At 40.5% G+C, this 23233-nt stretch overlaps 1 protein-coding gene across 1 annotated transcript in view; it reads right to left on the bottom strand.

The window, feature by feature from the left end:
- Nucleotides 1-23233, bottom strand: part of LOC110544180 (transcription initiation factor TFIID subunit 1-like) — a 120747-nt gene that overhangs the window by 78807 nt on the left and 18707 nt on the right. Inside the window, exons 15-27 of the mRNA XM_060375510.1 lie at nucleotides 19199-19399; nucleotides 18930-19071; nucleotides 18453-18583; nucleotides 17051-17131; nucleotides 15640-15789; nucleotides 15360-15479; nucleotides 14943-15118; nucleotides 13549-13727; nucleotides 13023-13236; nucleotides 12358-12523; nucleotides 10967-11178; nucleotides 7715-7823; nucleotides 6809-6907 (exon numbers count right to left, since the gene is read on the bottom strand). Coding sequence (XP_060231493.1) covers nucleotides 6809-6907; nucleotides 7715-7823; nucleotides 10967-11178; nucleotides 12358-12523; nucleotides 13023-13236; nucleotides 13549-13727; nucleotides 14943-15118; nucleotides 15360-15479; nucleotides 15640-15789; nucleotides 17051-17131; nucleotides 18453-18583; nucleotides 18930-19071; nucleotides 19199-19399 — 1980 coding nt within the window. The remainder of the gene's footprint in view (nucleotides 1-6808; nucleotides 6908-7714; nucleotides 7824-10966; nucleotides 11179-12357; nucleotides 12524-13022; nucleotides 13237-13548; nucleotides 13728-14942; nucleotides 15119-15359; nucleotides 15480-15639; nucleotides 15790-17050; nucleotides 17132-18452; nucleotides 18584-18929; nucleotides 19072-19198; nucleotides 19400-23233) is intronic.

Raw genomic sequence — 23233 nt, 5'->3', positions numbered from 1 at the left:
CAAGGGTGGGGCTACAGTTGGAATACAAATTGAATAAACTGTAATAAATAAAAAAATTATATTAAGATGGCTGCGCTGGGAGAGCACTGTGTCTGAGAAGCGAGACAGCACTCTCCGTGCAGCGACCAGGAGACTGAACTCTGGGAACTAAAACTACATTGATCATGTTTCCCAGGTGAGGGGAGGCTCCCAGGGCGTGGGAATCAGTCAGGTCCACTCTCGGGCCACATGGCCAGAACCCGGAAGAAATCCCGGGTAATGCGGGCTTTGGGTCTCTGGGCTGGAGCCGCAAGCCTGCGTGTCCCGATCACTTTCCCGGGCTGAGTGGTGGGCACAAGGGTGCCTGAGACTGGGAGTCCCAGTCGCAAGAAAACCCCACGGGGAAGCAAAGTTGTGAGTATGATCACGGGTCACCCAGTCTTTCCCTGGAAGGTCTTATGGACCGTGGGTACCCACCGCCATCGCAACTGAGCTCCCACCGCACTGAGAGCTGTGCACCCAGCTCACCCTTACAGATGAGCTGTGCGCCCCACTGCAAAAGAGATTGTGAATCCCTGTCCGGAGCGGGCCCCACAGGGAAGGAAGAAACCGGGCTGCTTGGGTCATCTGAGCAACTGCATGTCCAGCTCACCAGTACAGACGAGGTGCACACCCCAGTGCAACAGGGACTGGGAACCCCTGCCCGGAGAGGGCCCCACAGGGAAGGAAGAAACCGTGCTGCTGGGGTCACCAGCGGCACTTTGCCTGGGGAAAGTCTAGCAGACTGCAGATTGCAAACAGGCAAGTATGCCCAGCCATCACAGATCCGGGCCTAAGAAGGGAGCACAGAGATATTGGGAACCCAGGCCCCGCAGACTAGCAGGCAGGGCGCATGTTCCGCCAGCCCAGAGGCCTGCTTTGTACCAACTACTCCTTACAGACAGAACTGTGTGCCCCAAGACACCAGAGTCTTAGAGTCACTGTCTGGAGAAACCCTCACAAGGAACAAGGAACGAAGTAAAAGGGACGGACTTAGGCAGCCCAGTATATCCCTGGCAAAGGTCCCACAGACTGGCCCAACCCAGGGAACTGCTGTGCCCTAGATAGCCTGCTGTTACCATGATAGCACTACTCACCCTCCACAGATTACCACTTGGGTTCTGGGGCACAGAGCTCCAACCTCAGACCTACAAAAGCCCGCAATCCCTGAGATCAATCCCTAGATACCGCTCCAAGGGGCAACCAGTTATCCCTAACAAAACCGACGAAAACACAGGACACACAGGTTACAGCAGCTGATCACTAAATTTACAGCAAGAAACCCAGAAGCAGGACAGCTGTCTCCAGGATTTCTCCTGGTGAGAGGAGAGCCCTCTTGACTAATCAGGACCACAGTTACCACCCAGGTCTCTATGCCTGAGGTGAGCTGTAGCAACTCCTGAGAAACACCGGCCATCCAGTGACTATACCCAAAAAGCTGAGAAGGCTTCCTTCAGGAAAAACCATCTTCCTGCCAAAGGGATTCTCTCCACTACAAGAGTCCAGAAACAACCAGAAACTAAGTTCAAACAACTAAGATAGCCCAATGGGTAGAGGACAGCATAAAAGTTCAACCAACAAAAGCCAGAGCAATATGGTATCTCCAGAACCCAGTTATCCAGGGGCAAATAGCCCTAGACACCCCAGCATAATTGAAATTCAAGGAGATGACCTAATATCTATGCTCATGAAGAAGATAACAGAGGAAACAAATAAAATACGAAAAGAAATAGAGGAAGCTGGAGCCAAACAGTCTGTGGCCTTTAGAGAGGAAATGCTTAAATCACTGAATGAAATAAAAGAAACAGTGGATTGTTCAAACAAACAGCTGAAGGAATTGATGGAAAAACATGAAAATACAGTCAGACAGGTGAAGGAAACCATCAAAATAGCTCAAGACCTAAAGATAGAATTGGAAAAATTAAAAAAAAAAAAAAAAACACAAATGGAAGACTAACAGATGGATGTGTAAACAAAACCCAGGAATCCGTTGTATACAAGAGACACACCTAAGTTACAAAGATAGACATTACCTGAGGGTAAAGGGATGGAAGACGGCTTTCCAAGCAAATGGATGCAAGAAGCAAGCAGGAATAGCCATTCTAATATCTGATAAAACAGACTTTCAACCAAAATTAATCAAAAGAGATGGGGAAGGACACTTCATACTCATCAAAGGAAAATTCTACCAAGAAGGCATCACAGTCCTGAACATCTATGCCCCAAATACAAGGGCACCCACATTTGTGAAAGAAACATTGCTAAAACTTAAACCACACATAGATCCCCACACATTAATAGTGGGAGACTTCAACACCCCACTCTCAACAAAGGACAGGTCAACTAAACAGAAATTAAACAAAGAAACAAGATCTCTAACAGAGGTCATGAATCAAATGGACCTAACAGACATTTACAGAACCTTACACCCAAACACAAAAGAATTTACCTTCTTCTCAGCACCTCATGGAACCTTCTCCAAAATAGACCACATAGATGGTCACAAAGCAAGCCTCAACAGATACAAGAAGATTGAAATAATCCCTTGTATCCTGTCTGATCACCATGGAATAAAGCTGGACCTCAATAACAACAGAAATAGCAAAAAGCCTACACATATATGGAAACTGAACAACTTGCTACTAAAAGACAGCTGGGTCAGGGAAGAAATAAAGAAAGAAATTAAAATCTTCCTAGAAATCAATGAAAATGAAGACACAACATACCCAAACTTGTGGGACACAATGAAGGCAGTGCTAAGAGGAAAGTTCATAGCACTAAGTGCCTTCAAGAAGAAATTTGAGACAGCGCATTCAAGCAACTTAATGGCTCACTTAAAAACCCTAGAAAAAGAAGAAGCAGACACACCAAAAAGGAGTAGACGGCTGGAAATAATCAAACTCAGGGCTGAAATCAATCAATTAGAAACAAATAAAACAATTCAAAGAATCAATGAGACCAAGAGCTGGTTCTTCAAGAAAATCAACAAGATAGACAAACCCTTAGCCAAGCTAACTAAAATGCAGAGAGACACCATCCAAATCAACAAAATCAGAAATGAAAAGGGGGACATAACTACAGAGACTGAGGAAATTCAAACAATAATTAGGACTTACTTCAAAAGTCTATATGCAACAAAATTTGAAAATTTAAATGAAATGGACAATTTTCTTGATCGATTCCATTTATGAAAGCTAAATCAGGACCAGGTAAATCAATTAAATAGTCCTATATCCCCCAAGGAAATTGAAGCAGTCAGCGAAAGTCTCCCATCCAAAAAAAAGCTCAGGACCTGATGGTTTCAGTGCAGAATTTTACCAGATGTTCAAAAAAGAGCTAACTCCAGTTCTCTTCAAACTATTCCACAAAATCAAAACAGAAGGAATATTACCAAACTCATTCTATGAAGCCACAGTCACCTTGGTACCTAAAACTCACAAAGACCCAACAAAAAATGAGAACTTCAGGCCAATCTCCCTTATAAACATTGATGCAAAAATACTCAACAAAATACTCGCAAACCGAATATAAGAACACATCAAAGATTCATCCACCATGACCAAGTAGGCTTCATCCCAGGTATGCAGGGGTGGTTCAATATACGGAAATCCATTAATGTAATCCACCATATTAACAAACTGAAAAAAAAAAAACACATGATAATCTCCCTAGATGCTGAAAAAGCATTTGACAAAATCCAACATCCATTCATGTTTAAAGAATTGAAGACATCAGGGATACAAGGCACATATCTAAACATTGTAAAGGCGATATACAGCAAATCTATAGCCAACATCAAAATGAATGGAGAGAAACTTAAAGCAATCCCACTGAAATCAGGGACAAGACAAGGCTGCCCACTCTCTCCATATCTCTTCAACATAGTTCTGGAAGTCCTTGCTAGAGCAATAAGACAGTTGAAGGAGATCAAGGGGATACAAATTGGAAAGGAAGAAGTCAAATTATCACTATTTGCAGATGATATGATAGTATACGTGAGTGACTCCCAAAACTCTACCAGGGAACTCCTACAGCTGATAAACACCTTCTGCAACGTGGCCGGATAAAAAATTAACTCAAAAAAAATCAGTAGCCCTCCTGTATACAAAAGACAAAAGGGCTGAGAAAGAAATTAGGGAGACAACACCCTTCACAATAGCCACAAATGACATAAGGTACCTCGGATTAACCTAAGGTACCTCGGAGTAACCCTAACCAAGGAAGTCAAAGACTTGTATGAAAAAAATTTCAAGTCTCTGAAGAAATAATTAGAAGATATCAGAAGATGGAAAGATCTCCCATGCTCCTGGCTTGGCAGGATTAACATAGTAAAAATGGCCATCTTACCAAAAGCAATCTACAGATCAATGCTATTCCCATAAAATTACCAACACAATTCTTTACAGACCTGGAAAGAAAAATTCTAAACTTAATATGGAATAACAAGAAACTCCAGAATTGCTAAAACAATCCTCTACAATAAAAGATCTTCAGGAGGTATCTCCATCCCTGATGTTGTACTATAGAGCAACAGTAATAAAAACTGCATGGCAATGGCATAGAAACAGAATGGTGGATCAATGGAACTGAACAGAAGACCCAGAAATAAACCCACACACTTATGGACAGCTGATCTTTGACAAAGATGCCAAAACCATAGAATGGGAAAAAGATAGCATCTTCAACAAATGATGCTAGTATAACTGGATGTCTACATGCACTAAAATGCAAATAGATCCATACTTATCACCCTACACAAAACTAAAGTCCAAGTGGATCAAAGACCTCAACATAAAATCAGACACATTATATCAGTTAGAAAAAAAAAGTGGAGAAGACCCTAGAACTCATTGGTACAGTAGACAACTTCCTGAACAGAACACCAACAGGACAGGCTCTAAGAGCAACAATCAATAAATGGGACCTCATGAAACTGAAAAGCTTCTGTAAAGCAAAGGACACCGTCATCAAAACCAAACTACTGCCTACAGAGTGGGAAAGGATCTTCACCAACCCTTTATCTGTCAGAGGGCTAATATCCAGTATATATAAAGAACCAAAGAAGCTGAAAAGCAGCAAACCAAGTAATCCAGTTAAAAAATGGGAAACAGCTAAACAGAGAATTCTCTGTAGAGGAATATAGAATGGCAGAGAAGCACTTAAAGAAATGTTCAACCTCATTAACCATTAGGGAAATGCAAATCAAAACGACCCTGAGATTTCACCTTACACCCATCAGAATGGCCAAGATGAAAAACTCAAGTAATAACACATGCTGGAGAGGTTGTGGAGAAAGGGGAACCCTCCTCCACTGCTGGTGGGAATGTAAACTAGTACAACCACTCTGGAAATCAATCTGGCGCTTTCTCAGACAACTAGGAATAGCGCTTTCCCAAGATCCAGCCATACCACTCCTGGGCATATATCCAAAAGAGGCTCAAGTACACAAAAAGGACATTTGCTCAACCATGTTTGTAGCAGCTTTATTTGTAATAGCCAGAAGCTGGAAACAGCCCAGATGCCCCTCAACTGAAGAATGGATGCAGAAACAGTGGTACATCTATACAATGGAGTATTACTCAGCAATGAAAAATAAGGAAATCATGAAATTTGCAGGTAAATGGTAGGACCTGGAAAGGATTATCCTGAGTGAGTTGTCCCAGAAGCAAAAAGACACACAGGGTATATACTCACTCATATAGACATACAACAGAGGACAAACCCACTAAAATCTGTGCATCTATCAAAACTAAGCAAGAGAGAGAAACCTAACCGAAACAGTCAATCCCCATCCTGACAGGCAAAGAGGATGGACATCAGAAGAAGAAGAAAACAGGAAACAACCTAGGAATCTTCTACAGAGGGCTTCTGAAAGCCAGAAGAAGAAAACAAACTAGGAACAGGAAACAAACTAGGAACCTACCACAGAGGGCCTCTGAAAGCCTCTGCCCTGCAGACTATCAAAGCAGATGCTGAGCCTGATGGTCAACTGTTGGGCAGAGTGAATGGAATTTTATATAAGAAGTGGGAAATAGTAAGAGCTGGAGAGGACAGGGTCTCCACAAGGAGAGCAACAGAACAAGAAAATTTGAACACAGGGAACTTCCCAGAGACTCATACTCCAACCAAGGACTATTCATGGAGATAACCTAGAACCCCTTCACAGATGTAGCCCATGGCAGTTCAGTGTCCAAGTGGGTTACATAGTAATGGGAAGAGGGACTGCCTCTGACATAATCTGATTGGCCTGCTCTTTGATCACCTCCCCCTGAGGGGGGAGCAGCCTTACCAGGCCACAGTAGAGGACAATGCACCCACTTTTGTTGTGAACTGATAGACTAAGATCAGAAAGGAGAGGAGAACCTCCCCTATCAGTGGACTTGGGGAGTGGCATGCATGCAGAAAGGGGAGGGAGGGTGGGATCGGGAGGGGAGGAGGGAGGGGCTTATGGGGGGATACAAAATGAATAAAGTGTAATTAATAAAACAAAAATTATATTAAAATGATTCTTGCTACTTTAGTATCAAGATATTTGAATTCACATATCTATCACAAAAAAAATGAATGGAAACTAGAAAAAATTAGCTCTATATCTTCTTATAACTCATGTGACCTTCTGCCTACATGCTGTCCGTCTACATTACCTAATATTCTATTAAATAGTTTAAAAACAAATCCCAGAGACTTATGAGCTCCGGACACACAAGTATATACACTACTGCTGTGTGACAAAGAAACAGAAAAAGAAAAGGGTCTTGGTTTTCCTACACATCTAATGTAATGAACTCACATTTGGAAGATCTCTTATGTCTTTGATGATAGACTCTAATATAGAAGACAGTGTCACCATAGGGTCTCTCCGTCGCCGATGAATGGATTTATGAGGTTTCTAGAAAAAAAAAAAGGAAGAAAGAAATTCAAATGTTTTAGATAGACCAAAAAAAAAATTCCTAAATATTTTCAAATATACTGCTACATTTTAGACATCTTCAATAAAGCTAGACTTGTAGGGCTTAAGCCTATAATTCCAGCAGTTGGAAGGCAAAGGTGGGAGGATTGCTGCAAGTTCCAGGCTAGCCCAGATTACACAGTAAAGTTCCAGACCAGCCTGGACTAGAGGAAAACCCAACCATAAAAGCAAAGTTGAGGTGGGGGGTAAGCTGGAGAAATGGCTCAATTGTAAAGATTCCTTGTTGCTCTTGCAGAGGACCTGGATTCATTTCCCAGCACCCATATAGTGGTTTACAACTAACTGCACAGTGCACCCACTTCTGGGCTTTGCTGGCACCAGGCATGTTGTAGCACACTTATACACATGCAGGCAAAGCACTCATGCACATCCAAAAGAGGGGCACTCGCCATACAAGATAGTGACCATAATTTGATCTCTACACTCCATGTAAAGAAGGAGGGTAACCCAGCACTAGGCAGGCAGAGGCAGGCAGGGGCAGGCAGATTTCTGAGTTCAAGACCAGCCTGGTCTACAGTGTGAGTTCCATGAAAGTCCCAGGGATACACAGAGAAACCCTGTCTCAAAACACACAAAAATAACTCATGAATGTTAGTAAGTTATATAATAGAGTACACATAATTCTCAAGGAATAGACATAGGGAACATAGGACACTAACACCATGTCACAGAAGGCTGGGGAATCAATGGGAACCCATCAGGTATGAAGAAAATGCAGATACTCACATTCAAATAGTCACAGTGAACAGTGGTTCCAACCCGCCATTTTTTCTTAGGAGGAAGTTGTTGCTTAGGGAACTTCAGGACCAGAGATTTTCTGCAAACTTCATCCGCACTGCAATCAACAACATTGTCATAGTGTGTTATTTGCACTAGTTCCCAGAAATAAGGGTGGAGAGATGGTTCAATAGCTAAAAGTACCTGCTATTCTTACAGAGAGGATCCTGGTCCAGATCCCAGCACCTACATGGTAGCTCACAACTAGAGTAACTCCAGTTCCTCTGTGGGTACCTGACCCACACATCGGTGCACTTATATACATGTAGGCAAAACACTCATACACATAAAATAAACCATATAACTCAAAACACATTTTTAGAGTTCCCAGAAATAAAACAACTACAATAAAAGGTCCAAAGTACCTAAAGTGTGAGTACAGGACGGCAACAGTCAAAGAAGATAAAGGCCAAACTCAGATTACACAGGGCCTGAGGACCTCCAAAATAATATATAACTAAGCAAATCACAATTTTGTCTCAGTTTCCTATTTAGAAAATGAGGGAACCAGGCTAAATGCACTTCAAGACTCCTTCCAGTTCTAACACTCTATCCTGGGGTACATAAGCTAGAACATTTGATTCATTCAGAATATAAATGAGTCTGGACATGGTGGTGTACCAGGGCATCAGAGGCAGGAGGACCTCAGTGAGTTTGAGGCTAGCCTGATCTACAAACAGTCCCTAGACAGCCTATTCTACACTGCAAGATCTTGTTCAAACAAAACAAAACAAAAAGCTAAAACAGCACAAATAAAACCAACATAAATGAGAAAGAGGTATGCCTGTAGTCCTAGGAAAGAAACAAAGGAGAAATGAAAGGAAGAGAGGGGGTAGAATTCATTGTAATATCTAAAATAGAAAGGATGAAGTTTTCCTTACCAAAGAGAAAGAGAGAGAGAGAGAGAGAGAGAGAGAGAGAGAGAGAGAGAGAAACAGCTAGAGTAGAGGAAGTCTAGAATTCGAGAAATCACCACTTTACAAGTCCCAATAAAATAACTTCATAAGGGGCTGGTGAAATGGCTCAGAGGTGAAGAGCTGCCCACTCCTCTAAAGGTCCTGAGTTCAATTCCTGAGTTCAGCAACTACATGGTGGCTCACAACCATCTATAGTAAGATCTAGTGCCCTCTTCTGGCCTACAGGAGTACATGGAGGCAGAACACTGAATACATAACAAATAAATAAAATAAAATAACTTCTCAGTTATCATCAATGTTTCTAAAACCAGTAAAGTTACTAAGGTTGGAACATCCTCATGTTAACTGCAAAAAGAAAACTACACCTTTCCTAACTTATCTGGGCATTACTACTTCAGGAAAATGATTAGGAGGTCTAGAGACACAGACCAGTGGTAGAGTACTTGCCTAGTGAATACAAGAACCTAGGTTCATTCCCCAGCCTCAGACAGAAAGATGATCAAAATGGTGGGAAAACCTGACATTATTTGCTTGCAAATGTGGTAAAATACAAAATATCAAATGGGTCGTTTAGTCAAAAATATTTAATATGAATCCAATCAGTAGAAAACAAGGCAGGTATTAATTACTCTCTTGGAATCCCTCATACTCTTGATTTCTCACTTTTTAAAAATAAATCCCTATTCTTCAAAGAAGATCCAGAAATTGGGGTACTTTGTGAAACAATTGGTTTGAATGATGGAAAAAAAAGACTCCATGTCACAAAGAGTACAAAAAATAGTGAGGATAGCTTTAGATTATAACAGACTCAAAATACTCTAATGCTTAAACTGGTATTGTATTGAGAACTAGGAAATGAACCAATAAAGGACAATGAGATGACCTGGATAATTTGAATAAAATGCCAGAGTATTGCATATAACTATATTAATGTTAATTTCTTAGTTGTAGTAACAGTACCATGTGTTACATCTCAGTTCTTAGAAAAGCATATGTGTTTACAGTGAACTATCAGTGAACTATCATGATATGAGTAATTTACTTCTCAATGGTTCAGATTACTAACATTTCAGGTATATAAGGATTAAGCAAATGTGGCAAAAAGGTGAACAGGGTGAGTTTGGAATAATTTATTGTGAACTTTCAATTATTCAATAGGTTTATACTGGTGGCGCAAGTCAAGAGAGGGTTTCCCTGTAAAGTCCTAGCTATCCTGGAACTCACTCTATAGACCATGCTGGGCCTGAACTCTGAGATCTACCTGCCTCTGTCTCTTAAGTGCTGGGATTAAAGGGCTGAACCAGGTTTGTTTTATAATTTTTAAAACGGGAATATCTCCATTTTTATCCATTATGTACTTTAAGGGCAGCTGGGCATGGTGGCACATGCCTGTAATCCCAGCACTCTGGGAAGCAGATGGATCAATATATTTGAGGCCAGCCTGGTATACAAAGAAGGTCCAGGACAGCCATGGCTACACAGAGAAAGCTTATCATGAAAAAAAAAAAAAAAAAAAAAAAGAGAAAAAAAGAGAAAAAAAAAGAAAAGAAAAATTATCTGCAGGCAAGAAGTTTGGGAATAAGCATAGTTTACTTTATAGTCTCTCATTTTATCTCAGTAATCTTCATGCCAGGTGTGATGTTTCATGCCTGTAATCCTAGCTTTGTGGGAGGCTAGAAGTTTGAGGCCAACATGGGTAATTTAGCAAAACCTTAAAAAAATTATGCAAGGGTCTGAGACCATAGCTAAATGATAGAATACTTACTTACCTATTGTGCCTACCAATGCTGAAAAAAAAAAAAAAAAAGCAAAACAACAAAAGAAAAAAACTACTCTGTTAAAGGTACTTGTATACTAAAACTAGTATACTAGTATTAGTATACTAAAACTAGCTAGCTTTGGTGGCATGCATTTAATCTGGGCACTTCAGAGGCAGAGGCAGGTGGATAACTGGGTTCAAGGCCAGCCTGGTCAACAAAGTAAATTCCAGGATTGCCACGGCTATGTACAAACCATGTATGGAAGACAAAACAAAAACAAACAAACAAAAACCAAAAATCAAACAAAAATGGAAAAATTCTAAGACTTAAAACAGAATGTACAAAGGCAAGTACTAAACACTAATAATCACTGTAGTTGTCATTATTGGCAAAAATTACTTGTAATCCAAAGTTCTTGTAACTCCTAGTTCTATTTCAAAGAACATCACATTTACACCTACCAACCACCATCATTAACCTTGAACAGATCTCTGCTACAGCACTTCCTGCCTGCTACCCCTTACCTCTCAATGAGCTGTTTTCCCAAAACGATCTTGGTCCCTTCAACCTTTATAAGTTCTTCATTATCATTATGAATCACTATCTTTTCTAGCTCCTCCTCCTGTTCCGCTGTCATGGCAACAGGGTTAGAAGGTGGAGCATTTGTTTGATAATAAAGGGGGCAGAATTTATTTGTCCTCATGTGCCCGATGGCGCCACATGCTCCACATTTCAGCTGCAACAGAAAAAAAAAATCAACACCTTAGACATATACAGGGTAAAACATGTCAAAATTAGGAAGAAATGTATATGCAGCAGGGGGAAAACAAGAACAGACATCATTTGGGGCGGTGTATCAAGACGGGGTTTCTCTGGAGAACAGGCTGGCTTCTTGAACTCAGAGAGACACTTAGTTGTCTTTGCCTCCAGAATGCTGGGAGTAAATGAGCTCATCATCACCTTCCAGTGAACAGACACCATTTTATAAAAACACTATTTTATTTTGGAAAGGTTAAGGTCACAAAGCTATTAAGTAGCAGAACCAGACTCAGATCTCCTGTATATAAGTTCATGGTTCTCTCTAATTGCACCAGTTACCTTATCTTATTGTGTACATTGTATAATAGTACATGGAATCTTTAACCTAAGTGATGAAAAACAACCTGGATGCTATGTATTATTGTCTTTTTCTAACTCTTTTCTTAAGACATTTTTTGTGTGTATGTGTAGTGGTGTGTATAGGTGTGTGTGCAAGCCCATGCACAGGAAACTACTGAGGCCAGAAGGAAGGTTTTAGACCCTTGAAGCTGGAATTACAGGCATTTATCAGCTATCCAACATAAGTGCTGAGATCCAAACCCCAGTCCTCTGATATGGTAAGCACTCTTAACCACTGAGCCATCTCTCCAGCCCCTTCTTTTAGTAAGCTGCCATTTTAGAAAAGGATTGTGAGGTTGGGGAATTAGCTTAGCAGTAGAGCACTTGCCTAATACACATCAAATAATATAATCTAGCACCCCACAATGCTGCTTTCATTTCTGGTAACCAAAATGACAAAAGCTGAGGGAAAAGGCTTGCTTTCTTCCTTTGCTTTGTTAGCTATGGTCATATCATGAAACATTTGTTCTCCTTTTACTTTTCTTTTTAAGACAGAGTCATTAAGTGTTTTCAAACTCACAATCCTGCCTCAGCCTATCAAGTGCTAAGATGACAGTGTGACCCACCACACCTGGCTATAGTATACTCACTTTTGCTGCAGTTGTTTTTAAGACACGGTTGTCTCAGCATAACAGGACTGGTTGTCCTGGAACTCACTGTGTAAACAGGGCTGGCCTCAAACTCAGAGATCTGCCTGCCTCTGCCAAGGGGTGAGATTAAAGATGGGTGCCAACCAGGCCCATATTACTCTACTTACTTTTAAGTCGGGACGTTCCTTCATTTTTTTGGGCTTTTTCTCAGGAGGACCCTTCAGCTTCTCCTTTTCCTGGTTCCGTTTAAGTCTCCTCAATTGCTCTTGAATCCTGCGACGTTCTTTTCGCATCTCTCCTTGATGTTGCTCATCAAAAAGGGCAAATTTTCGACTAAAGAACAGGAAAAGATACAAGACCGTAAGCAACCTAAATTAAGATGACTGTCCTGAAAGCTCCCATCTCAGAATGTAAGTAATTCACCCAGGCTGCAGTGAGATAAACTTCATCTTCCTTGCTAGTCAGTCCCCCATGTGTATAGAGTAACATTTCTCAGTTAAAGCCCTGAATAATCGTTTAGGTTTTGCTGTTGATTTTGAGACAATGTTTTACAACCCAGACTGGTCTAGAATCCGTGCTCCTTCTGTTGAATCTCCCTATTATAGAGATGACTTTTGCAAAGCCAAACCGCCACAATTCTAAAGTAGCAAACATAGTTATTTTCCCAAAGATTTGGCTCTGTTCAAATCCAAAGATCTAAAGGCAAGAAGGTCCTAATGTACAGCAGGTTTGAGGGATAACAGTGTGTATTCCTATCACTACAGCTCACGCACATACTGTGTCTCCATCATTATTTTCCCTTCCATACTCAAAAGCAGCACATCAAACTCACATGAATTCTTCATCTTTTGTGGTCTGTATGCGCATATAAGCATCAATAACAGCTGGTTTTCGGACTGTCTCAGAACGAACATATATTTTTCCCTCTTCATCTCGAAATGTTCGATAAATTTTGAGACAGCGTTCAGTGGCAGAAGAGTTGAGGCTAGTCACAGAAGCTGTATCATCATCTCTGTGATTGTTTTCTGCTGGTGCTGAGCCTGTGGCTGCAAGGTCCAAAAGAATTTATTTGAAAACATTCCTACTAACACCCAAATGGCCACTTCTCGGGGTTGAATGGAGACATTCAGCACACCACAAAACTACAGTTCTACTAAAAACAGAGTTGCTATGAGCTACAAGAACACACACCGTGGTCTGCTCCCACAGACTGCAGTCCAGTTAGTAAAAATGTCAACACCTCATCTACAGGTTTCTCTATACTCATTCCCTACTTTGTCTCCAGCTTGGACTCAGTTATAGCCTGCAGGTACCCAAGCTCCATTTTTGATCCTTTTCTTGTCTGAGCAGCCCCTCACCCAGTAGCATCCGCCGGAGTTCCTTCCGTTCCTGCTCCTCCTGCTCCTGAGATAGCTGAGAGCTTGTTTTCTTGTTCTGCAGCATGTGCTCTATGTTCTTTCCCATTTCCTCAAAGTCACTGTCTTCAGCTGAGCTGCTGTCTGTGTCTGTGGATAAGACTTCAGTTGATGACAAAACCCTGGCAAGAGAGGAAAAATGTGAAAGACCAGGGGAAATATGAGTGTACAAAGAAGTAGAGTTGAGTAGAAAATTGAAAAATCAACCTTAAAAAGATATACTCAGAATGGGTATATCCACAAAGACATGGAACCCATGACAGAAAAACTACACCTTTTTAGACATTTTACAGATTTGCAAAATTGCAGTAACTTTTTCAGAATTCCTAACTTTCCTCTGAAAGTTAGTACACAGGCCATTCTTGTTGAAGGAGACTCACTGTTTGCTCTCTCTCCCCAGACACTAAGCATGCCTTAAATTGATTATCCTTCCTGCCTCAGCCTGCCAAGCACTGCTCAGCTCTCCAACACATCACAACATTTACATTCATGGATGGTTTTAATAGCATATAACTATTCTTTCATAACTAAATCACTAGAGGAAACAATATACCCATCACCACACTTAAAACAACTAGGCCCTGCACAAGTAGGCCACAGGAACCATCACAGCACCAAGAGCTCAAGTTTAGCATTTCCTGACATTCAATGTTCTTGCTAAATTACTTTGAAAACAGCAGATTCAGTAGGTGTGTGCCATACACTTATAATCCCAGCACTCAGGAAGCAAAGGCAGGTTAACTGCTAAAGGCTTGAAACCAATATGGATTACCTGGCAAAATCCTGTCTCCAAAGAAAAAAAGAAACTTTAAGAAAAAGTTGTGCATGCATTTAATCCCAGCACTCAAGAGTCAAGAAGCCAGTTGATGGGTTCAGGGCCACCTGGGTCTCCATACCGAGTTCCAGGCCAGCCAGAGTTAAATAGTGAAACCTTGGTAAATAGTGAAACATTATCAGGTACTCTGGCAGTATTATTACAAACAGTGTCTGATATTTCAGATACCCAAAAACACCTATTTTCATTTTTTAGGTGACATCTTCATTATACAGCATCCGGTAGAGAATGAATACCTGTGGCCCAGAATTTAGGAGATAGATACAGGAGGATCACCAAATATTTGAGGCCAGCCTATCCTACATAGCAGGAGGTTCCAGATCAGCAGGGCTACATAATAAGACCTCATCCCAAAATGGAAACATAGTCCCTGGAAGCTGGAGACAGAGTTTAGTAATAAAGTATTTGTCTTGCATGTACAAGACCATTAGTTCAAAACAAAACACGTCCAGAGATCCTCCCCTTTCCACCTTAAACTTTCTACACTACTGAATCAGCATACTTGTTCTGTAGGTCAAAGATGCGCTGACATTCCTCTTTGTAACGCTCTTGATGCTCAGCCATAGAAAACCTTGATCCACGGGCAAATTTGCTCATAGGGCCTTCTCCAGAGCGAGCCTGTTGTGTTGATATTGTGCGTACTGCATCAATAACTTCCCAGCGGGACAACTTTTTACTCTGAGAAAAACACAGAACTAAACATCAATAACTCATTCAGGGATGTAAAATGACAAACTAGGGCCAAGATTAGAAACATAGACAAGAACACAAAACCTAAATGAAGTTTAGAAACTTTTGGTCAAGTATTTAGGATGATCTACCCCGTGTATAAACCCCAGATGAACCTGTACAACACCTTCCTACCCTTTTTGTCTCTATACAAAGACTCTTACTCAGAGTTTCCCTCATCTACACTCACCTCCTCCTCAGGCACACCAAATTTACAAAGAAGTTGCTTGGCGTTTTTCAGAGACAGGCGACGAAGGTCTGCATCTGTTCCCGTGACTGTCTTTTTCACTGGCTGAGGCTCCTTATCATCCTATCTCAAACAAAAACGAGGATATGAAGGTGACTCCTAACAGTAAGCATCTATGCCATTCTGGCAAATGAAGCATTTCCAGGCCCTCCAATCTATTCATCTCTACTGTCCAAACCTCCTCCTTTCTTCTTTTGATTTCTAAAAATCCAAAGACTCTCACCTTCTGCTGTATTGGTTTGTTTGGAATCTTCACATAGGAGAACCCTTCACCACAGCCAGTGGGATCTGCTACCCCAGTCACCTCCAGGAGACATTTGCCATTCATGGCAGCAATGAAAGCCCTTGTAGTATTCCAAGGAGCAGTACGAACCTGAGATAAAGAAAAGGAGTCTCAGGGTTCTGGGAAACACTGGTTCATGCTTAGCCACTATCGAAAATGAGTAGAATAATTACCCTGATCATGTTCATGATTTCTTAAATTACCCAAATATCAACTTAAATATAGCAGATATCCAACACTCAGCTGTCTTCTCTGGTACTTAAATCATGGTATTAAATAGAGTCCGAGTGCAACCAGGATCAGAACTATGTGGAACAGTGATGCTCTTCAGTCCATTATCCCTAGAACTTCCGTTTGTAGTGTTGTACCCACATTCATGATGCCCATAGTTAGAAAGACAATTGCATTTGACTGTCCAATTATTCAAATGGCTTCCTTATTCTTTTTACTTATTTGTAGGGTCTCTACCCCAGGTTGGCCTGAAACTCTCTATGTATTAGAGCTCAACCTAGAATATCTGATCCTCCTGCTTCCAGAGTGCTAGGATTACAGATGTGTGCTACTCACAAGCTCCAAACCTTCATTTTAAAAGAGATAATGAGAAGCAGTAATAAAAGTGGGTGCTGAGGGCCAGAAAGATGGCTCAGTGATTAAAAGCATTTGCTGTACAATCATAAGGACTGGATATTGGATCCAAGCGCCCACATAAGCCTGTTCTCAAAAGTCTGTAACTAAAGCTCTAAGGGATCTATATGATCCCCTCTTTGGACAATGTACACAGGTACACTCAAATTAAAAAATCTTTAAAAATCTTCTTTGAATTAAGAAAAAAAAATGCAGATCCAGGTGCAGTGAGTGGTAAACACCTTTAGTCGCAGCACGTGGGAGCCAGAAATAGGCAGATCTTTGAGAATCCTAGGCCAGTCTGGTTACAGCAAGGACAACATAAAAAGACATGGATGCAGAGAGAGAGAGAGACAGACAGACAGATAGACAGACAGAGAGACAATAGGGGCTGGAGAGATGGCTTAGAGATTAAGAAAGCTTGCTGTTTTTTCAGAGGACTTGGTTTCACTTCCCAATGCCCATGTCAGGTAGCTTACAACCAACTCTACCTACAGAGAAACCACTGTCTCTGGTCTTCCATAGGCACCTACATTCACTTACTTATGTGCACACACTCACACAAAGACTCCCATATATACAATTAAAAATAAGTGTTTTTTGGCATGGTGGTGTGTCTGTTCTCTCAACACTTGGGAGACAGCAGTAGGAAGATTTAAAGTTTCAGGCCAGACTGCATTACAAAGCAAGATTCTCTCTCAGAAGAAAAAAAAAGTTAAAGTCCTACTTCATCATCAATCTTCATCTGGAAATCATCTTCATTTTCTTCTTCATGAGCAAGAAATGACTTCTCTCCATAGCCAGCATCCTGAAAGAGGACAAATCTATGCATAAATAAAGTCAACTACAAAATACAAGTTTTTTTTTTCTGAAAAGTGTTACTGAATATCACATGTATAAAAAAAAAAAAAAACAAGCTGTCTTGTACATAGAAAATGGATTCTGTAATTGCTGAAGTATGTATTACTATTATGCATCCTTGAGCTATTTGAAGATGTGCCAAATTCCAAGGAATTTTGACACACTAGTGATATAGTTCAGTGGTAGAGTGCTTGCCTACCATGTTCAAGGACTTGGGTTCAAACAAGAGTTTGTTTTCTCTAGAATCTCCTTTTAAATAATTTATATCTTATTTTATGTGAATTGGTGTTTTACCTGCATGTGTGTCTGTGTGAAGGTATTGGATCCCTGGAACTGGAGTTACACATTTGTGAGCTACCGTGTTGGTGATGAGAATGGAACCTGGGTCCTTTGGAAGAGCAGTCAGTGCTCTTAACCACTGAGCCATCTCTCCATCACTTATAAAAAAGTTTTCAAGGAACTTATGTGGACATGTGGATAGCTAGGGCCCATTTAAAGAGCAAACAAACTAAAATCCTAACTACAGAATTTTTCAGTTGTACTTGTTCTGTTTTAGCTTTCTAGTTGTCTCAATGAAAATGGCCTCCATAGGCTCAGAGGGAGTGGCACTATTGGGAGATGTGGCCATGTTAGAGTAGGTGTGACCTTGTTGGAAGAAGTGTGTCAGTGCAAGTGGGCTTTGAGGTCTCAAATGCTGAAGCCAGCACCAGTGTCGCTCTCTTCCTGCTGCCTGCCAACCTGGATGTAGAACTTCTGGACACCTCTTTAGCACCATGTCTGCCTGCATGTTGTCATGCTTCCTGTCATGATGATAATGGACTAAACCTCTGAAACTGTAAGCCAACCCCAGTTAAATGTTTTCCTTTATAAGACTAACCATGGTCGTGGTGACTCTTCACAGCAACAGAAACCCTAACTAAGACAGACTCATATGCTGTGCATCTCTAAACCATACTTCCAGCTATCATCTACCAGGGAATCTGAAAAGACCTTTCCCTGCTTGTTTTACAAAAGAGATATAACTCATTTGAATGAGCTGATCATTTCTAAGAAAAGGCACTATGACTTAAGTCCCTCAATGAGCTTCACACTGGCGTTTAGCTACACTGTATCTTTCCTTAGAATCTATGCTGACAGAAAGTATCTCATACAGTTTAAATTGTTGACTAACTGGAAATAATCTAGTAACTACCATCTCTACAGTATTCTATTCTATCTCTCTGAAAACAAATATGGACATAAGCAGTCCCTAAGAAGAAGAGGCTCACCTTTAGTCTCTGCTCTGCAGCTATCATGCTATAATAAGCACAGCACTGTTCTGGGGATACCATAGCTCTGATCTCCTCTTCCATCGGCAAACGAAAATCAGACTTTAGCACCCACCAGTTTGAATCTATCCCTGGAAAAGATACAGGGAAACTGTTCTGAATTCTAAAGACCCAAAAGCATTATCACAGTAAACATACAGTGAAACAAGAAATGCCCTATATATGATGAGTTAACAAACGCCCTGCTTCAAGGCTTCCTACATCTTATGTAGGACATGTAAATACTCACATGGACTTCATTGGTAACCAATTATCATCAAATTATAAAAAAAGAAAACCTCTAGTTACATGATTTGGTACCTCTCATTTTGACAGTCATCAATTTCTATTCTATTAGATATGACTTGTTTTAACTGAAATTCATAATTTTGGGGGATTATGAGAGCATCATAGAAGACAAGTAGTCACACTGATTACCTGTACGTTTGAAGTCAGCACAGAGCTTTAGCCTTTTCCGGATGCTGCTTTCTGAATGCGATGGAAAGGCTCTTTTTGTATCTTCCATCCGGATCCTCCGTGGCCTATCTTTACTCTTCCAAAAGAGGCGATAAATAAAAACCTGTCCAATGAGCCAAATATGTTTTACTAGATAAAGAATAAAAGTCCTCACCAGGTTCCATTCCCACAACTAAGCTCAGATATGCTTTCATCTTTCTATTAGCATCTTAGACCAACTCTAACTTTACCTGCAGAAAGTCTCGGATGTGTGTATTGGCCCTTTTGGAGTTAGGACCAGGAACTTCTAACAAGGGACACTGCTGGCCCACCACAAAAATATCCACTAATTCTCGAATATAGTAGCCCTGCCGTGTTCGAATGATCAAGAAGTCAGTCTCTGGCATCTTATGAAGATAAATTGGAGCACGAAAAAGGTTGTTCTCAAATGCCTAATGAAAGCAAACCACAAAAGTCATTTACAGAGAAGCTCTAGAAAATTCAGGCAACTATTGAAAATGGAAAGAAATTACTTTAATCTGTATCTTTGATCTAAAGTCTGTACAATAAAATAGGTAAATTTTATGGAATATAAAGAACAAGATTATTTTTAAAGTTTTTTTCTACCCACTATCTTTTAGAATCTAATAGACAAAAAGAAAAACTTTAAAAATAGAGCCAGGTATGGCAATTTATGCTTGAAATCTAGTATTCTGTAGGGGAAGGAAGGAGGATCAAGACCATCCTGAGCTATATAGTAAGTTCCAGGCCAGCCTAAGCTATGGCAGGAGATTGTCCCTCAATTAAAAAACATGATTCAAAAGTAGGCACAGTGGTATATTCTGAAATGGCCAACTTTGCTAAGAAAACCAGGAAGATTAGGCCTCAAAGCCAGCTTTGACTACATAGTAAATTTGAGATCAGCCTGGTTGCATGAGAAAACTCCTCTTACAAAAAAGAAAAAAAAAATGGGGCTAAGACCTGGTTCAGTGAGTCAAGAGCTTGATGTACAAGTATGAGAACATGAGTTTACATCCCCAGCAGTCACATAAAAAAGCTGAGAACAGAGGCATAAGTATATTATCCCAGTGGTAGAAGAAAGATGAACAGAGGAGACAAGAAGATCCTTTGAACCTGCTAGCCTAGGCAGAACTGTGTACTCTGGGATCTATGAGAGATGATACCATTTCAAAAAATAAGGTAGCGAGTATTACAAGAAGACAACCAACACTGACATCTGGCTATGGCTTCAACACACACAGATAGAACACACATAGTACACATACATACATACACACACAAATTAATTAATTAATGGTACTGGAGGAAAGGTGTTATAACACATAGCCATAATCCCAGCACTTGAAAAGTAGAAGCAAGAGGATCAGAAGTTCAAGGTCATCCTTTTGTTGTTGCTGTTTGTTTGAGTTCAATCAAGGTCATCCTTGATGGCTACATAGCAATTCTGAGGCAACACAGGCTATATAAGAGAGTTCTTGACACAAACAGTTTAGATTCAGAAGAAACAGCCTTTAAGAGTCACTGTATGAAGTCACACAAGTCAAAGTTTCTGAGCTTAAGTTTTCTTAGCTGCACAGTGCAGGACACTTAAAATGTCTATATTCCATAGGTCTGCTTTGAAGAGTTTCATAATTAACATGTTAATGTTCTCCTAACCTACATTCTCAAACACAAAAGATGATGACGAAATAATTTAGAAGGATATGGTCTCAAGAAGCCCAGAGAGTCTCAAAAACAAGGCAATTTTCCTGTATCACTGAGACTGTTAAGTATTAGCATGCTACCATCATACCTGGCTTCAGAAGATTTTCTTATAATTAGTTAATTAAAAAATGAAGTAAAGTATGGATGCTAAAAGGACACAACAGAAGTGCAGTTATAAGAAATATTTGAGATAAAAGTAGAAGCTAGATAGGGATTAATTGTTATAGGCTTTGAATCTAAAGAGAGGCATCTCCCACCACTAAAAAGTCCTAAGAGAGGTAGAGAGAGGGCTAAGCAGTTAAAAGCAAGTGCTATTCTATTCTGAGGCCTGGAGTTCTAATCTTATCACCCATATCTAACAGCTCACAAATACCCATAATTTTAGATACAAGGAATCAGACCCATCCTCTTCTGTCTCCACAGGTGAACTCATATGCGTACATACCCAAATAACATTTCTATTGTTTTTATTGAAACAGGATTTCTTTGTGTAACAGCCCTGGCTATTCTGGAACTTACTCTGTAGAGCAGGCTAGCCTCAAACTCAGAGAGATCCACCTGCCTCTGCCTTCGGAAAGATGGGATTAAAGTTGTGATCACCACCCCACAGCTTAAAGGTAAATTGTTTTAAAATCCTAATAATGAGTGTTGGAGGGATGGCTCAGCGGTTAAGAGTACTTGCTGATTTTCCAGAGGACCCAAGTTCAATTCCCAACACCCACAAGGCAGCTCACAACTTTCTGTACCTCCAGTTCCAGGGGATCCGACACCCTCACACAGACACAACAACAAATTCAGATTTAAAAAAAAAAAATCCCTTTTCAAAAATCTTAATAATGAACACTAAAAATGAAGATTTTTATACTGGTAGAAAATTTAAATTCTTCCTTTTTTTTTTTTTGGTGGGGTGGTTTTGAGACAAAGTTTCTGTGTGTAGTCCTGGCTATCCTGACCAGACTGGCCTCCAACTCAGAGATCCACCTGCCTCTGCCTCTTAAGTGCTAGCACTTAAGGCATGAGCCACCACCACCTGAACGAGAAAATAAATTCTAATCATTAATTGTAGATGGAATTACCAAAGATAGTAAGTAATCTTCCAATTTTAATTACATTTTTCATTTATTTACATTGTTTATATGTGTGTACATGTACACAAGAGAGCACATGTATGTTAATAATATAAGCCAAGTGGACAGCTTGCATAAGTCAATTCTCTCTTTGCATCATGTAAATCCTGGTCTGTCATGGTACTGTGTCACAGCAACAGAAATCTTAAGACAGAAACAGGCACCAGGATCATAAGCTATGGTTGTGACATACCTGACTGTGTTTTTTTGGAGGATTGTAAAAGGAGTTTGGAACATTGGACTGGGAAAGCTCCTGAGCGCTCAGTCTAAGCAGCTGTTCTATGGAAACTCTGAAGATAATGCTGAGAACAGTGAAGATGATGGGGACATGGCTTCTCAAGTTTTAGACAGAAGTTTACAAATCCCTCAAAGACTATCAGGGCCATTTGTGTGATATTTTGAAGAACCACAAAAGGGAAAGATCCAGCTGCCTTCTGGGTGCACATGTATCTACACACTCATATACAGTGTAAAAAAAGAAAAGAATCTATAAATGTTGTCACTAAAGGAGATGGGTTGGTTAAAACCCAACAAGAAATCTCAAGGAAAAGTACAGTAACAGGCAAGCCAACAATAATCAGAATCTGCTGAGAGGGGCTAAGGGTGTGACTGTGTAGTAGATCAATTGCTTTGCATACACAAGGCTGCAGGTTTAATCCTCCAGCACTACCTGTCTCTACAAACCTAGAAGAAAATGATTAAAAAAAGGAAATTTGCAGCACACATGAGCTAGCAATAGTAACAGTGAAATAAATAAACAAGATGTAAGAATAAAGGAATGCTTTATTAAGGTTGCTGTGGACACTGCCACACACTTAAATCCTATCACACCTGTAATCCTATCACTTGGGAGACTGAGGCAGGAGGATTGCTACAAGTTCAGACTTGTCTATATGCCAAGTTCACAGCCGCTTCTAGACTACAGAGTAAGTCCCTGTCTCAAAAAAGAAAGCGATAAAAAGGAAAAGATTAGCATGAGAAATGAAACAGGGGTTAGGGGGAAACAAAGGCAGTTCTGGAGTTAGGCAATCCCATGTCATTTGTGGACTTCCATAATTCTTTTTCAAAGCTATTACCAAAGGACCCCACTATAACCTTTAGAAGAAAGCACAAAAAGTAGCACTTTACCCAGCCAAGACTCTAACATTCAAGTAGGGCTCAGTATTCCCAAGGCCACAACTAATTATCATCAAAACGTACCACTTGTAGCAGTGGTAGACACCAACCCAGGGCGCTCTATCACTGAGCGACATCCCTAGTCCCTCAAACTTATGAGAACTGATAGAGGAGGACCTCCCTTATCAGTGGACTTGGGGAAGGGCATTCATGCAGAAAGGGGGTGGGACCGGGAGGGGAGGAGGGAGGGGTTTATGGGGGGATACAAAATAAATAAAGTGTAATTAATAAGAGTTAAATAAAAAATTAAAAAAAAGA

Source organism: Meriones unguiculatus, chromosome X (assembly GCF_030254825.1).
Source record: "Meriones unguiculatus strain TT.TT164.6M chromosome X, Bangor_MerUng_6.1, whole genome shotgun sequence".
Classification (NCBI taxonomy): domain Eukaryota; kingdom Metazoa; phylum Chordata; class Mammalia; order Rodentia; family Muridae; genus Meriones; species Meriones unguiculatus.
The sequence above is the reverse complement of the archived record's forward strand: the minus strand, read 5'-3'. Positions and strand labels throughout refer to the sequence as shown.